Source organism: Microtus ochrogaster, unplaced genomic scaffold (genome assembly GCF_000317375.1).
Source record: "Microtus ochrogaster isolate Prairie Vole_2 unplaced genomic scaffold, MicOch1.0 UNK4, whole genome shotgun sequence".
In the NCBI taxonomy this organism is placed as follows: Eukaryota; Metazoa; Chordata; class Mammalia; order Rodentia; family Cricetidae; genus Microtus; species Microtus ochrogaster.
In genome coordinates this window covers 10493329-10510023 of record NW_004949102.1, presented here as the reverse complement: position 1 = coordinate 10510023, position 16695 = coordinate 10493329, and the positions used below count along the sequence as shown (strand labels likewise).

Sequence of the window (16695 nt, the reverse complement as noted above, 5' to 3'; positions counted from 1 at the left end):
GGGAGGCTGGGAGGAGGCGGAAAATTTTTTTTCTTTCTCAATAAAAAAAAAACAATAAAAAAAAGAGGAAAAAAAAAAGAATCCAAAACAATACCCCAGCTAAGACTCCAAACGACAGTGGAAAGGGAGTCTGAACTGGCCTTGGCCTGAAATCAGATTGCTGACTACCCCAACTATCATCATAGAGCCTTCATTCAGCACTGACAGAACCAAATGCAGAGATTCACAACCAAGCACTAGGCTGAGCTCCCAGAATCCAATCGAAGAGAGGGAGGGGGGAATTTATGAGCAAGGAAGATCAAGATCATGAGAATAAAAATCTACAGAGACAGCTGACCAAGCTCGTGGAAACTCAGAACTCCAGACTGACAGCTATGGCGCCTCCATGAGACCACATTAGGCCCTCCATATGTGGGAGACAGTGGTGAAGCTTAGAGTATCTGTGAGGCAGCTGGCAGTAGGATCAGGATCCATCCCTGGTGCATGAGCTAGTTTATTGGGGCCATTCCTTATGGTGGAATACCATGCTCACCCTTAATGCAGGGGGAAGGGCTTGGTCTTTCTCCAACTTAATGTGCCAGATTTACTGACTTCCCATGGGAGGAACGGATGAGGTAGGGGTGGGCGGGGGGGGGGAGCAGAAGGAAGGCAGGGGGTGGGGATAACTGTGGATGGAATGTAAAATGAAATTAAAAAATAAAAGAATAAAAGATTAATAGGGTCATGTCAGAAGAAAACAATATATCCTTGTCTACAGTTCAGACAATTTGAGAAGCCCCCTCAAAAGAGTAAAAATAATACTGACTTTTCTTTAGCTATGAAAGAGGAAATGGTATTGAATTAGCTCCCCGGCCATGGGCCAGTCACAAATGGGAGAAATAAGTAAACAGATGTTGAACAAGAGGCAACGAAGTGTGAGGCCCGAGAGAAGAAAAGCAAGGAAGTGGCCATCCCAGCTTACTGGCAGGTGACATTATTTAGATGACAGTGCAGTAAATATGTATGTCTCTGTGTGTGCATATACAGGCATAAATTCACCTGTAATATATGTATATAGATATGGTAGTATCTATACATACATCTTTTAGGTAATAATTATGTATGTATCACCAAAGTACAGAGAAATATACATCCATTACTACAATACTTTTGAGGAGTGATGAAGACGGATGGCATTCTGGGCCATTATAACAAGTACAATAAGTTTAAAAGAACTGAATTCCTTTTGGAGTATACCATCTGACGATAAAACCAGTAACAAAACGTATCCGGGATACTGCTGCACAGCTGAAATTTCAGGACCATCCTTCGCAGCTCACACAAGCACCACCAGGGAAAGAGAAGAAACTTTGAGCTGAATGCTGAGGAAAATGCAGTACGTCAACATTTGTGGGACACAGCTAACTCAGAACTTAGAGAGGAATGTACAACTGCAAATGCTCACATCAGAAAGGAAAAGCAGGATCAGTGAGGCCAGCTCTCACCCTTAGGTGTTGTCTTCCAGTGCTATACAAAGAGCAAATTAACCTGAAGTTAGCAGAAAGCAAAAGGTAGAGAAGTGAAACATCTAATCAGTAAAGTTAATGAAACAACAAAGAAGGTTCATTGTAAAAAGTAATATAATAAACCCCTCAATTATTAATAAAATCGGAGCTTGGTGATTAACATCTACAGTGAAATCACATCCACTGCCTATACAGTAAATGAAGCATTACTGGAACACAGCTGCTCTCATTACCTATGTGCCGTGTACTATGGTTGCATTCATACGACAACAGAGTAAAGCAGATGAAAATGAAACTATATGGCTCACAAAGCCAAAAATGCTCACTGTCTATGCTTTTCTGTCCTAAATAAATTGATGAATAAAAACGTGGGGGACATACACTGTTAATATTAGAAATTAAATAGGGGCTACTTCCACAGAACCTATGGTAGAGGAACACATGGGAATAGTCAAACCTGTCTCAGGTCCTTGACTTCAGTAACTCAGATCAAAGAAACGAATAAATTCCCTGAAATGTTTAATTTATAACAGGGATTCAGAAATAATAGGATTTATAAATACACACATATTCATGCACATTGAAGAGAGCAAAATAGTAACTAAAGGTTCTCAAAAGGGAAAAAGAACAGATGGCGTCACTATAGAATCCTATCACACATTTAAAGAAAAGATACTAGTTTTATGTAAACTCATAGAGCACACAAAAAACAGATAAAATGCTGACAAGAAAGGGAAGCAATGAGGGCTCCTAGAAATTTCCTGTAACGTTAACTATGTACTGATCCTATGATGCAGCCACTCTTCTTCCATGTGATTATTCAAAGGAATACTGGCATATAAAGACCAAAGGAATTGTTTAAGAATTAATGAGCAAGACAGCATCAGCGTTAGCTATGAGGGAATAAGACGGCACACAACTCGAATGCCTGTTAATGTAAGTATGGAAAAACACTATGTCCATACAACAGAATACAACTCAACCATAAACATAAATTACCGATGAGAACAACTGTTACTGCTCTAGAGGTGGGAGGACCTGGGAGGGTGGAGCCAACGAGACAGACTAAAGCCTCGTGCAACAGCCAACTTTCTGCAAAGCCTCAGACAGCTTATATTCTGAGGGCTAAGAAAGCTCACATGAGTAAAGTCCTCAGGAGTTCAAGCTGTATACAATCACAAGGGCAAACACACATGGCAAAAACATGTCTTTTCACAAAGGTATAATTGAATAACAGCATCAAGCAGTAATGAGCAACCTGAAGCAAACTCACTCCTACCCACTACACCCGCGAGGAACACACAAATACCTTCAAGAACAACTCCATGTTTGGAAGAAACTGAGCTCACAAGACTCCTGTCTTGTTTTCTTTTCTTTTCTTTTTTTTTTCTTTTTGATTTTTTTCGAGACAGGGTTTCTCTGTAGCTTTTGGTTCCTGTCCTGGAACTAGCTCTGTAGACCAGGCTGGCCTCGAACTCACAGAGATCCGCCTGCCTCTGCCTCCCGAGTGCTGGGATTAAAGGCGTGCGCCACCACCGCCCAGCAATCTGTCTTGTTTTCTTGGTGTGTTCTCACAAGCACTTGGAATTCCCCCCACATGACTCCATTCCTGGGCTGTGTTCTAACAACCATGGATGCAGAAAAGGCTCAAGCCAGTAAGACAAGTGAAAGAAAAGATAGAGAAGAGTGTGCTCGGCATGAGTCTACTAATATGAAATTCTACAATAGGCAAAGCGAATTTACGGTGAATGCATCAGAAATGGGAATGCCTCTAATGAGGAAGGGGGGGCAAGGAATCTTTCTTGGAGTAATGGATAAATATTCCATATTCATAGGAGTATACGTTCTGTGTATGTGTGTATGTGTGTGAGAGAGAGAGGTGGGGAGAAGGAGAGGAGAGAAAGGGGGAGAGAGAGGGAGAGAGGGTGAATTTGTCAAGACTCATCAAACTGCACGCTAAGGTCAGCTGCATTTCACTGCATTTACAGGTATTTCATTTAGATCATACAAGAGACGCAGTCCTGGTAATAATGCAATAAAGTGAAAATGCACACCTACAGCACAGCAAGTGTGTGAGAAAGAGGAAGAAGGGATGGCTTGTGTGTTATGCTCTCACTGGAGATGCGCACAGAGAAATTACTGTACACAACTGAGCTTTTCCAGAAGGAAAAAGGCCAGGGTTGCTAAGCTTTGGGGTAAAGTTCCAGACATTAGAGTGAAGGCTCCAGCATGTTAGGGGCAGCCTTACCATCATGTGGGCTCGCTATGCAGAGGACACAAAAACCAGCATCTTTTATGGAGCAAGTTTGGCAGCAAACTACCAAGTTCAAAGAGCTGCTTTCCAATTAGAGGCTGAGATTTTAATCACAGGTCAAGGTAGGTAACTTAGTGATAAGTTCAAGTGCATTATTATGGGAGATGCATTATGTTAAAAATCCCCACTCCTATTTGACTCATCTCCACAGAATTTCTATGCAAAGGAATTCTTTAAAAGTTCTCTGTAATTAGTTTTATTTTAAGCTGCTATTTTCTTCCCCAGCAGTGCAACTTTTGTTCTTTGGCCTATATTACTAACAATATATATAATACATTAAAGAGTCATGTTTTAAATTTCTAGTTAATTTCCAATTTTTATTTTTTGAAACAGGGTCTCACTATGGAACCTTGGCTGGCCTGGAATAGGTTATGCAGATAATGCTGGCCTGGTCTTAAACCTGGGGCAAACTCCTCTATATTCAAGTGCTGGGATTACAAAGTGTGCCTCGTGACCAAATTTCCAATTGCAAATGTAAAACTGCCGTGCAGGTTGTTCTGTCAGGGTCTGTGTACTGTATCCCGAAGATTTCTAGGCTTCCCATTCTCTGGATGGCATTACTTGGGTAATAAGAAATGAATGAAGAAAGAAATCTGAGTTTTCAATAAACCTGTCTTTAACAACTACTGTGCAGTGAGTTTAATGTGTGTCATTCAGCCAATGAGAGAGTGATGCTCACACGAAGGACTGCTCAGAAACACACACCTCTCTCACCAGGGGGGAATCCTGATTTAATTTTGGAACTTGATGGTTTCAAAACCTATTCTAGGTAGTTTCTGATTTTTATGAACACTTTATCAGTTCTTCTAGGGGGGTTTTGTAAAAAAGTTGTCAAAAATTTTATTATGTATTTAAGAGATTAAACATGCCCATTATCTCACAATTGTGAGACTAACTAAGAGTTCCTATGATCTATGCTTGTAGTAAAACTCCCCAGCACAGCAGAGCTTTATCAGGCATAGCCCCATACTGCATATCAGATCTATCGGCTTCATCTGAGTATTGGACACCTTACTTTTTTTTATGTATGTGTTTGCTTTTTCCTTCTTTTGAGACATAGGTTTATGTGTCCCTTGTTAGCCTCAAACTTACTATGTAGGCAACTTTCCTGCCTCTACCTCCTGAGTGATGGGGTCACAAGTGTGCACCACTATGCTCAGTTATTCTGTGCACTCTATCAACTTAGCTTTCTTAGCTTTCCTTAGAGCCCCCTTTAACTGCCCCACCCCTGTTCCTCTCTGATAGGCTAGTTTAAATGAAGAAATAACACATACCTACAATCACTAAAAAACAAAACAAACAAACTCCCAGTCCATATGCTATATGCACATATGTTTGTTGACACATGCATGGAAGACTCTGAAGAGCAAACAGAGCAAGGCAAGATCATAGGCTCATCTCAGGCCTTACTCCAGATGTCCTACATCTCTTTTTTTGGTACTAAGCATCCAAGTATTGGATACGTCTATGAGTAGACTAAGAACTTCCATGAAAACTGACACAGGTCCCAATAAGCAAAAATCAACTGTGAACAGTGTATTACTTAGGGGTCATACTTGAGGGCAGTGGCTCAACTTGCAATACAAGTGCATCCACGAGTTTTAAACATTCATTTCTAACTTAAGCATCCCAAGCGTGTTCTCAGTGTTTCCTTCATGGATGAGGAGGAACACTAGGTGTAAGCAGTGGACTCCATCTTGTCTCTTTAGTTACAAGGATCCATATGGTCACGCAGGTTTTCTTCCAGGAGACATGATGTTACTCACTCATACAGACAGTAAGAGTTTCCCACCAAGAACATGCTGTAAGCTTCAGAACTTTGTCAGTATAGAATTAAAATAATCAATAATCACTTGTGAGTCGGGCCTGATGTACCTTGGCTTTCAACTACAGAAATGGAGTACAGCTGACGTTGATATAGCACTGCAGAGCCTCCTCTGAGGATCCCACTGTACTGACATTTGTGATGTCTTCCCCTCTGGTTGTCACACAGTTCTCTTCAGCTGAACTTATGTCTTTGCTTAGCAGAGACACTTAGAAATCTACTAGAAGCAAGGTCCACTAAGAGTCCAGTACTCTTGCAACATTCAGAATAGGGAGAGAGATGGGACAAAGAAGGTGGGAAAAGACACAGAGAAATGGGAACGTGTGTGGCTATGAAGATAGCTCAGCGAAAAGAGGAGGCTGTCATAAAATATGGAGAAAAATGAAGATAGAGTAAGATGAAGATTTTTTTTCAAGGGAAAAATACTAGGGTGAGTGTACTTTTGGGGAATCAGTGAACTGGCAAAAAATAGTAACAGGAATTGAGGGTGTATGGAAAAATACTTAAGCAGGTAAAATTCTTAACATAAATTAATAGTTACATGGCTAAATAACCTATCACAATGAATGTTGGCTTAATGTCTCACCTTTTCCCAGCTTTAGTTCTGTGCCCCAGAAAAAACTCACATCAATGGTTTAAAGTTTATTTCTCCAAATTCTTCCAGTGATTATATTTCTCACTAAACAATCTGTTGAAACCGCTAACATTACTGTACTGATTTTAGATATTTTATTTATTTATTTAGACAATACATCTTCTTACCTCCCTATTATGTTTTGAGTTGTGGCTTTTGTGTGTTTAAAACACTTTTCCTTGGAGAACACTACTCACCACACTAGATAGTCTGCTCACTGCTCACACCTGTGTCGCTCTGAAGCTCAATGCTCACACCTGTGTTGCCCTGACTGTCCGCCCACTGCTCACACCTGTGACTGTTCACACCTGTGATGCCCTACTGCTCACTGCTCACACCTGTGATGCTCTTACTGTTCACACCTGTGATGCCCCACTGCTCACTGCTCACACCTGTGATGCCCTGACTGTCACTGCTCACATCTTTGATGCCCTCCCTGCCTTTACTCCTATAAAATGGAAATGGGAGGCTTATAGGAGGTGTGGAGAGTTGAGGATTTGTGAAAGAGATAGGCAGAGCTGATACCTGAGCTGAAGCTAGAAAGTTGAGCTGGGCAGGCACAGGAGAAAAAGAAGGGACAGCGGGTGACAAGAGGCTATGCCAAGAAGAAAAGTTGGGGATGATCAATAAGGAGGGCTGAAAACATGGCAGACTGGGAGTCTGGAAAAGTCTAATAAGAATAGAAAAATAGAGGTAAGCAGGCAAGCGGTTCTTTACCACCTAGCAGGAAATTCAACCTGTAGTTTCATTGCTCAGCCCTTGCCTGACTCACATGCTCGGATTCCATCACATGCATCCTACCCACCATCATGATGGCTTGAATTGGCCTTCTCAACTTCAAGGACCAAGATGGACTACATCAGAAGGACAGAATTTAAAATCTTTTATTAAGATATCAAATGAGAGAGAGAAATAGTGTTAACACCTAAATGGAAATTATTAAATAATCCCATGACCTGAAATTAAATAAATTATATGCACAACATATAAAACAACAAATTAATACTTTTTAAAAAGAATTAATAAAATTATAAGTCTCAAATAATTGTTTAGGAAGACTAAAATTTTACAACCTCTGTGAGAGATTTTATTTTATTTTTCATTTACTGATATAAGAGATTTTATTTTTCAACCTGTATGGGAGATTTTATTTTATTCTTCATTTACTATATGGGAGATTTTATTTTTTATTTACTGCTAATAGGAGTTTTGATATAAGAATAAAGCACTCAATTAAATCATCTTGAACACTGATATGTTTGTAGCTGAGTTTCTGGTTAAAGACCTATCTCTTTTGTTTAATTTTGAGACTTAAGTCTGCTTCTCACCCTGACTTGCTTGACAGTGTCCCATATCCATCCATGACCTTCATCTTGTTTAATTGAGGGATGAAAAAAAAATTTTAGCAAAGCATTTTCTACCCTTGCACTTAATGTATTCATGAGTCTGATTCATCTTTCCTTTTCTAATTGCATTTTAAAAGTCATATTAGGCATCCAGAGATAGTGAGATAAGTGTCTGCATTCTACAGAACAATTTGAGAGATAGCTGAAGGCTTTGCCCACTGTATCGCCTCTTTGCTCCTTCAGATTTATCTAGAGATTTCCAGCAGCTGCAGTTTGCTGAGGCCTTTCTATAGCTGTTGCTTACATTATATTGGGACACTTTTCAATTTCAAGTGTAACTTCTCAGAAAATTGTTCTGCTTTATTCATATAATTTCTATATTTGAATATATTTCTGGCCTTGCTAGGTTTCTGCTTCTTTCACAACTGTCTAGGCTGAGCTACATGAAGAAAGTTATGAGGGATAAGAAAGAACTGAAAAGAAAAACAAAGTGCACTAGCTAGCAGAAGGCACTCAGGCCTGTGAGCTTCCAGAGGGAAACAACTTCTCCCAGATGGTGGCATCCCCCAGCTTTCACTGTGTGCTCCTCACTGGAAGTCGAGCTGGCTTCTCCAGCCTAATGGCAGTTTCATCCACTTAACACTGACCGAGTCTACACTGTGCTGTGAGGATTCCACAGGAGGAAGACAAGGGCCAACTGCTCTGCTTTAGCTCTGACTCTTTAAACATAGTCGGTAGAACTCCAAATGAATAGAAACTTAGAAATCATTAGAACCAACCCCTGAGCACTGAAACAATATTTTCCTGTTATTTAATCATCTCGTCTCCAATTCATACAGCAAAAGCCCCTGACAGTGACTACACCAGCCATCTGAGCCTGCGATGAGGCATGAGAAGGCTGCCATCTAGACAGCGCAGTTCTAAGAATACAGAGCCACAGCTCTCCTTAGTCTTCTCTCCTACTCAGAACCGCAGCATCTTCTTCCCCAAATTTAAGCAACTAATTTTTATCTGTTTTTTACATTTTATCTTTTTGTATCTCCCTTCACTTCCCAACAATGATCATTTCTGTTTTCTTTGAATAGACAGAGGGAACGAAGAGAAAGTGTTTTAAAGCACAGTACAGTGTTTAACACACAGTCCTCCCAGACACATCTGGGCACATACTGTTTAAACACTTGCTAATGGAATGGATAGAATCCACCAAAATGCAGTATATTGAAAATACAATAATAAAAAATATAGTCAAAGTGCCATCATGATGCATGCCTGTGACATTTGCAAAAAAAAAAAAATATCTATGAGTCCAGATTAGGAGTCCAAAACCATACATTCTTGATCCAGTTTTAGCTTAGCTGACTACAGTGGGGTGCCTTGGCAGGCCAGACTACCCGTTTAAACCACAGTTTTAAACTACTGTTTAAACCACAGTTCTGTCACTTAATGATGGCTGTGTAGATGAAATAGTTTCTTTCTCCTAGTTTCCTCATTTGTTGAATGGAAATGCTAACATTTAGAGACTCAGAATGTACTATGCTGAGCTCTGAGTCTTGTTGAAGAAAGGGAGGAGGGATTGTACTAGCCAGGAGGGTCATGATGGGTAAACCCACAGAGACAGGTGACCTGAGCTCACTGGAGCTCCAGGACGTTGGTCCAACAGTCAGGAACCCTGTATGGAATCTACCTAGGCCCTCTGCATGTGTGTGACAATCCTGTAGCTTGGTTTCTTAGTAAGGCTTCTAACAGTGACAGCAGGACCTTTCCCTGGCTTTTGGTATCCTGTTTTCCATGCTAGATTACCTGGCCCCACCTTGAGGAAAGGGGAGGAGCCCGTTCTTGCCTCAACTTGAAATGGCCCATGGGAGTTCTGTCCCTTTCTGAATGGAGATGAAGGAGGAGTGGATGGGGATAGAGTGGGGAGAAGATGGGAAAGGGGAGGGAACAAGGAGAAAAGGAGGGAGGGGACACTGGTTGGTATGTAAAATAAATGAAAAGAGTTATTTAATTAAAAAAAATAGAGAATTACGTTTTATCATCTGCCATCAGTTTGCTATAATTCAAAACTAATCTGTAGGTTTCATACTTCTTGTTTGACCTTTATCACGTGAATAATCAGATCCTGGTTTACTAAACACACTTAAAAGTTTTCAGAGCTGGCTCTAGAGAAATGATTCTTATTCTTTAAAATGCAGGAGCCATAAGTGAAAAGCATACCAGGTTTTGGGTGTCTCCTTATGATCTACCCAACTCCTGTTTCTTTTACTTCCACCAACACTGTCCTCCTGTTAATTACATCCCCCCAAAAGCAAACTCTTTTTATCCGTGGATAGCTTTTATCACAAAAGAAATATATATAAATGTATGATGATGACAGGTGCAAAGACAATGGGCTAGAGAGCCTGCTTTTAGCTTCCTTGGGAACAAAAGGGTATTAGCTTTTTTCCTTCCCTATTAAAGCCCTAGCTTGACCTAGTTTTTTTTTCTCCTTCTATTCAAAGCTAAACTAGGAAATAATACATTTTATTTTTTTAGTTAAAAAACAAGAATAGAAAAAGGACTCATTTAATAATGAAGAGAGCATAGCCTTTATTCAATGCAAAGGGCACTGGATTCTATATTCATCTCTTCGCTAAATAGTCTTCTGAGCTTTAAAAACTAATTATAGGAGAAGAGTGACTTCCCAGTCTTTTTGGCTCATGCAGTGCTATCTGGTACTTTAATATGCTAAGACAGGCCCTCTGTAAACTCTGCTACACTGGAGTATCATTGAGGGGTCTCTCTCCTACTTACTTGGTTTCAATTTCTAATCTAGATACAGAATGCGACAGGTTAAAAGAAAGAACCAATCAAAACTAAAGAAAACAGAAATGAAAAATTTCCCTCTCCTTCTCTCTCTCTTGTGCGCGCCATTTTCACCGTGTAGCCCTAGCTATTCTGTAACTCACTTTGTAGACCAGGCTGGTCTTGAACTCAGAGAGATCTACCTGCTTCTGCCTCCTGGGTGCTACAATTAAAGGGTGTTACCACCACTGACCAAAATTTTATTCTCTTATGATGCTTTTCAAACCATATTCACATACAAAACATGAACAAATATCTCAGGTTTAAATCAGCAAAATAAACCAGACATTATAGCCAAATTTATGAAAAAACATGTGACAAGCAAAACTAAACTATGATGGTAGAGTTGGAATGGGGCTTACTTTGATGGTAGATCTTTGGAGGATACTAGGAAGATTTGATATTTTGATCTAGTTATATGGGCATATTTCACTGAGATCAAAAATGAAAAAATATTTATGGAATTGGCTTTTCCTTTGAGTTTAATATGACAAGTAGTTTGATTGATCAAAACAAGAGTAAAGAAAGCTGGATCCTTAATTCTAGCTCTTCGAAATCCAAGGCAGGGTCAGAGAGAAGCTGCATTCCTGCCTCAGCATCTCTTCTGGAATAGAACTGTTTCCTTTTACACTGAGCTACTGAAGATAACTAATGCAGCTGATTAACAATTTTTTGCAAGCATACATTACAATGAAGTTCTTATATGAAAATAAATTGAGGAACAATAAGACACACGATCATTTGAAATACGGGTACAAAGGAAATTATCATCCAGAAATTGCTTGTAATTCAACTACTGAGGTTAATACATACAGTTAAACGAACAGAGTTAGAAGAAGGGGTAGGAATGTGCTTACTCAGACCACTTGAGAATACAGTAAAATGATGATTTGACAGTAATTCTGTGAAAGCACCTTAGGGGCTTGCTTTCTGTATTAAGGTCAGTTGGTTGTATCTACTTGAGTGCTAATCAATCATTGAATCATTCATTATCTCTTGTGCTGGTAGATATGAGAATATTTTACTATTAAAGTCATATGAACATAATCTCAGTTGAGGAAAGTTTAGGTTACAGAAGAGTAAAATTAAAAATTAAGGTTTTTGTTTTTGTTTTTTACATGCTGGGGAACCACTACACCAAAGTTTCCAAGTTTTCTCTGTGACTTTTGTATAAGCAATAATTCTTACAAAATGCTCCGTTCATACAATAAACAATAAACTGCACTCATTTACTATAGAAAGTCTCTTCTGTGAAAGGCTGAGTGAGTGAGTAGAAAGACAATCTGTTAAGTTGGAGAAGACCATAACAAGGTTTTCTGTAAAAAGGAATAACAATCTGGTATACAGATCACTTCTACAAATCACTAGGAAAACCCCTCACTCAAAACATAACCAAAATTAAGCAACAGCTCTGAAACACACACACACACACACACACACACACACACACACACACACACACACACACGTGTGCAAATCATGAAGACCAATACATACATATATAAAAATACAGAGAATGGCCCAGCATCAGTCATGAGAGAAATGTATACTAAATGACATCAAATTACCTAGTGCTCACATTAGAATGGCTGCTATCAACAGATGGAAGATACCCAGTCCTGATGACACATAGGCCAACGGGAACTCAGACCACTCTGAGGATGCAAACTTTTAGGCCTACTCTGCTTCTGATTTTTTCTTAAGAAACTTATTTTAAGTTGCATGTGTGCGTCTCTGTGTGTGTGAGGTGGGGGAGATATTGTGCCAGTATGGGTGTCTGAAGAGGCCAAAAGAAGGTGTCAGATCGTCTGGAACTGGAGTTACAGGCAGTTGTAAGTGCTGGGGATAAAATTTGGATCCTCTGTAAGGACAGTTTGTGTTATTAATGGCTGAGTTATATATTTCAGGCTCCTTAGGAATACTTTAGAAAACTGATATTGTGGACCCTTAAAACTTGCACACACTATTACCCATCAATTCAAGTCCTAACGTATGTCCAACAGACATGCATACACAGCTCACTCCACTTAACTGCTGGGGAATATTACTTTAACTATCAAGGTGTGTTACATTTGTTCATGCTGCATTTGTTTAACTAGGAAAAGATGTGTTGCTGTGTTACCTTGCCTGCCTATGGCACTTGACTGGCCTAATAAAAAGTTGAACGGTCAATAGACAGGCAGAAGAGGGATAGGCAGGACTGGCAAGCAGAGAGAGTAAGTAGGAGATCTCTCGGCTCCGGTAGAGAGGGAGGAAGGGAGACAGCCAGGCAGCCACCAGGCAGACATGATAGAAGGAGGAGAGCAGGACATGGAGGAGGAAAGAGAGGTAAGAGAAACAGGTTAAATTAAGTTACAAGAGCTAGTAGGACAAGCATAGGGTAAGGCTAAGCACTCATAACTAGTAAGTCTCCATGTCTTTATTGGGGAGCTGGTTGACAGCCAAAAGAAAGCTTGTTAAATTTAATATCCTACAACTCTTCAATTGTAACTATATATAAGCTAGTATCGGGAAAATGTTACCTACTGTCAGTGAAAACAGCTATATAGGTGTGGAGAGTTAACAGTATGAACAGCAAAGACACTGTCTGTATCACTTACTTTCTGTTGCTGTGGCAAAATACCATGACCAAAAGCAACTCATGGGAAGAAGAGTTTATTTTGGTTATGGTTGTTTTGTTGGGACCTCTAGCTCACTCCTGCAGAGTCTGGGAAGCCCCCATCTCTCTCCCTAAACCCTGTCCTCTCAGAGAATCTCCGACAAAGAAAAGGTGCCATAAACCCAGTTCTGCGTTCTTGGCGGCTGTGGCAGCTCCTCCCCGAAGTTGCCAGAAACCCAAGTCCAGGCCTAAAGCACTCAGCTTTTGAGGATACTTGGGCACAAACCTATCATCACCCCTTGCCTATAGGCTGTATAAGTCCCTACTTTAGTTTGGGTGTGTGACTTCTTCTGCTTTGATCTCTGGGGTTGAAGAACTTACCCGGGAGTTGCTTTGCTCAAATAAACCTGTTCTTTTACTTTTTCATTTCAGCTTGATCTGGCTTACTGTGTAGGTAGAGAAACCTATTACTGAGATACAGAAAATCTCTTAATGGTTCCAGACGGAGACTTTATGATGACAGGAGATGCATGGCAGCAGTTATAGGAAGCTTAGAGATCACATCTTCAACCGCAAACACAAAGCTGAGAGAATGAACTGGAAGTGAGACAGGCCTATGAGCTCTTAAAGCCTGCTCCCGGGCTGTACCTCCCAAACCCCAAACAATGCCACTAACTGCGAACCAAGTATTCAAATACCTAGTATATGGGGGACCTTGTCCTTCAAGCCACGATGTCTACAGTCACAGTTTCAATCCACATTCGGACGGAGATGAGCTACTGCTTCATCAGAAACTGAAAATAAGATCATGGTCCTTACTTTTAAAAATTATTTAATTTTATTTTTTGTCCTTTGTTGCTTCTTCCTTGTGTGTGTGTGTGTGTGTGTGACTCTGGGTCTCACTGTCCAGGCCAGCTTGGAAATCGCTGTGTGGTGAAAGGGGACTCCAGACCTTCCTGCCTTCATCTCCTGAGTGCTGGGATTCCAGATAAGCCTTGCTTTCCCAGCTCTTGGTCTTCGCTTTTTAAAAGTGTTTTTATTTTATTGTACCATCTGATGTTTCATTTAGATAGACAGGAGATAAGAAGGATGAACCTAAGCACTGCTGCCATCACTTTTCTACTGTACACAGCTCAACGATGACCTAAGTGAGAACAGTTTACTCTTGCAAGGCAGACGTAGGAAAATGTCCAGCTTCATCAGATTCCATGGGTTAAGTCAATAAATTGTACAAAGACAAATGCTGAGTGATAAAGTTAAGAGAGACCTTACTTTTGTCAAAACAAATGGAATAGCAGGGACAGTACAGTATGTGTGAATGAACATGGGGATTACAGAACATGCTTGCAGTGTTTGATATACTTTGAGCTGAACTTTATCTTACCATCAGTTTGTCAAGGGACAGAGTCAGTAGCGCTTTGCAGAATGAATGAATGGACAAAGGACTGTATCATACCTGTCCATAAGTTGAGGCGTGCTAGCCCAACTTGGCAATGCTTTAGCTGGGTTCACAACTTCTCCTTGCTGACATTTGAGCCCAAGGTACAGTTGCATGAGAAAGGAAAACAGATTTTCCAAGTTCAAGCAACTGCTGCTTGATCTTTAGAATCAGCACCATTTCATCTGAGAAAGGATTTGCTGAATGCATGGGTTTCCTCCCTCTATCTAACATAGCTTAGAAAGTAGATATTTACCTTATGAAGTCTTCTTCTTCTTCCCTCTTGGGCCTCAACTGTTTGGGCTGAGCCATATTAGTCCAGTTCGGAAGTGACTTCAAGAGCCTGCTGATGTCGTCATCTTTCGCCCACGATGCACTGATGACAAGTTTCTCTTCTGACTGGACAATGCTCCTGAAAATGGCCACAAAGAAATGGACACTTTAGCACCATATACGGTGAGTGTTTTCTTCTGCTTTGCTGTAAAAAAGATGGTACGGCCACCTCTTCTTTTTTTTTGGAGCCTGTCCTGGAACTAGCTCTTGTAGACCAGGCTGGTCTCGAACTCACAGAGATCCGCCTGCTTCTGCCTCCCGAGTGCTGGGATTAAAGGCGTGTGTCACCACCGCCCGGCTACGGCCACCTCTTCTTAACACAGTCCATCACCTGTCACATTGCTGGGAAATGACACCCCCAGGTTTCAGTTTCCAATCTGTTGAATAATCACAAGCTGATAATATTGATTGACCCTCTTATGATTGTTAATATCTTATGTCGAACACAAATGTATGGAAAGTTTGGGTTGGACCTTTCAAGAAATATTCAGAAAATAAAAAGTAGGACAATCATATTTTTAAAATGCTATTTAAATGACAAAACAGTGGCACCTGGAAGGTGACATAAGTGTTATGATAGACTGTTCTCTGACTTTTTTGGTTTATGCTATCAATTAGTTCTATGTGAAGGTAGCTTTTGGATGATGATGGACAAACATCCCTCTATTCAAAGCAAACCTACTACCATAAAGAAAGCCTGCGCCCCAAATGTCAGGCAGAGAAAAACCTTTGATTATAGCTAATTCTACTGGGCTTTGGCTACTGACCTAGAGTTGACAGGCTTCTAGTCCTTTAATAGGGCCCATGGGCTCACTATTAATTCTGCCCTTCCCAGAACGTTCCTGAAAAGTCACCTTAAATGTTCAATTTCAACTTAATTAAAAAGACTCTCTTTCTACTCAACATTTCTGCTAAAAATTTTTAAGGGTCTAAAAATTCTCCTCAGCGGTCCTTCCTGACAGAAGTGACATTTACTTATGGGATGTTCATGAGCTGGACATTCTTCTAATGATGATTAAATCTCCAATCTCTGGAGTCTTCTCTCATCACCGGCAAGGATATCTTTCAGTGCTAAGAACCATGCTGAGATACAGCACACATCCTTAGATAAATATAAACGGTACATACGTACCTGTAGGAAAAGTGCCTTGACCCAACAGACAATTCACTATGACAGGCAAGAAAAGGCGAGGCTCACAAACCTTGACTCGTTGCAGCCTGACCCTTTGGTTTCCTATTGTAACAATACTGCCCTGGTTCTTTTTAAGTAAGACAGCTTAGGAGAACTATGGGTGATGGCTGGGATTTTCTAGCTCACCTCAAGCAGAGGTTTTCAGATAAAAACTGTGGTCAGAGATATAAACTTATGACAGCATCATACAGCACGATACCCCCTCAGATTTCTAACATCCCATTGCAGGCAAGCCCTGAATACTCTTTGGTAGTATGAAAATGTGTCTCTGATCCGCTTTTTCTCCATATTTAACTTAGTGGCCATTTAAAACATTTGTCTTATATATCCTCATTGCCCACCTCTAGATCCTTTATATCTGAGAACAGAGAGCACACTTTACACACTTGAGTTTCTGTCTTCAGCAGCATATTCAGAAATATAGCTTCCTTTGTTTCTAGTTATCCCTCTACTTAGGCTCTTGGGAATCCCAGGCCATTCTTGCTCTTTCTTCCTATATTTCACGTCTCTCCATGACACAATTCCCTAGTCTCTGTTAGTTTTCTAAATAATGCATACACGATTTTCTTCTGACCCAGAATCGCTCTCTTCCAAAGTTCTCCTCTCTCTTTAAAAGCTTTCCATAGAATGATTGGCCGGAGCATCCTGGCTGCACCCAGGGATGAGCC

General features: G+C 40.4%; 1 protein-coding gene across 1 annotated transcript in view; it reads right to left on the bottom strand.

The window, feature by feature from the left end:
- Exoc4 (exocyst complex component 4) overlaps positions 1 to 16695 on the bottom strand; it is a 719572-nt gene that overhangs the window by 128118 nt on the left and 574759 nt on the right. The window contains exon 13 of the mRNA XM_005365800.2: positions 14759 to 14914. Coding sequence (XP_005365857.1) covers positions 14759 to 14914 — 156 coding nt within the window. The remainder of the gene's footprint in view (positions 1 to 14758; positions 14915 to 16695) is intronic.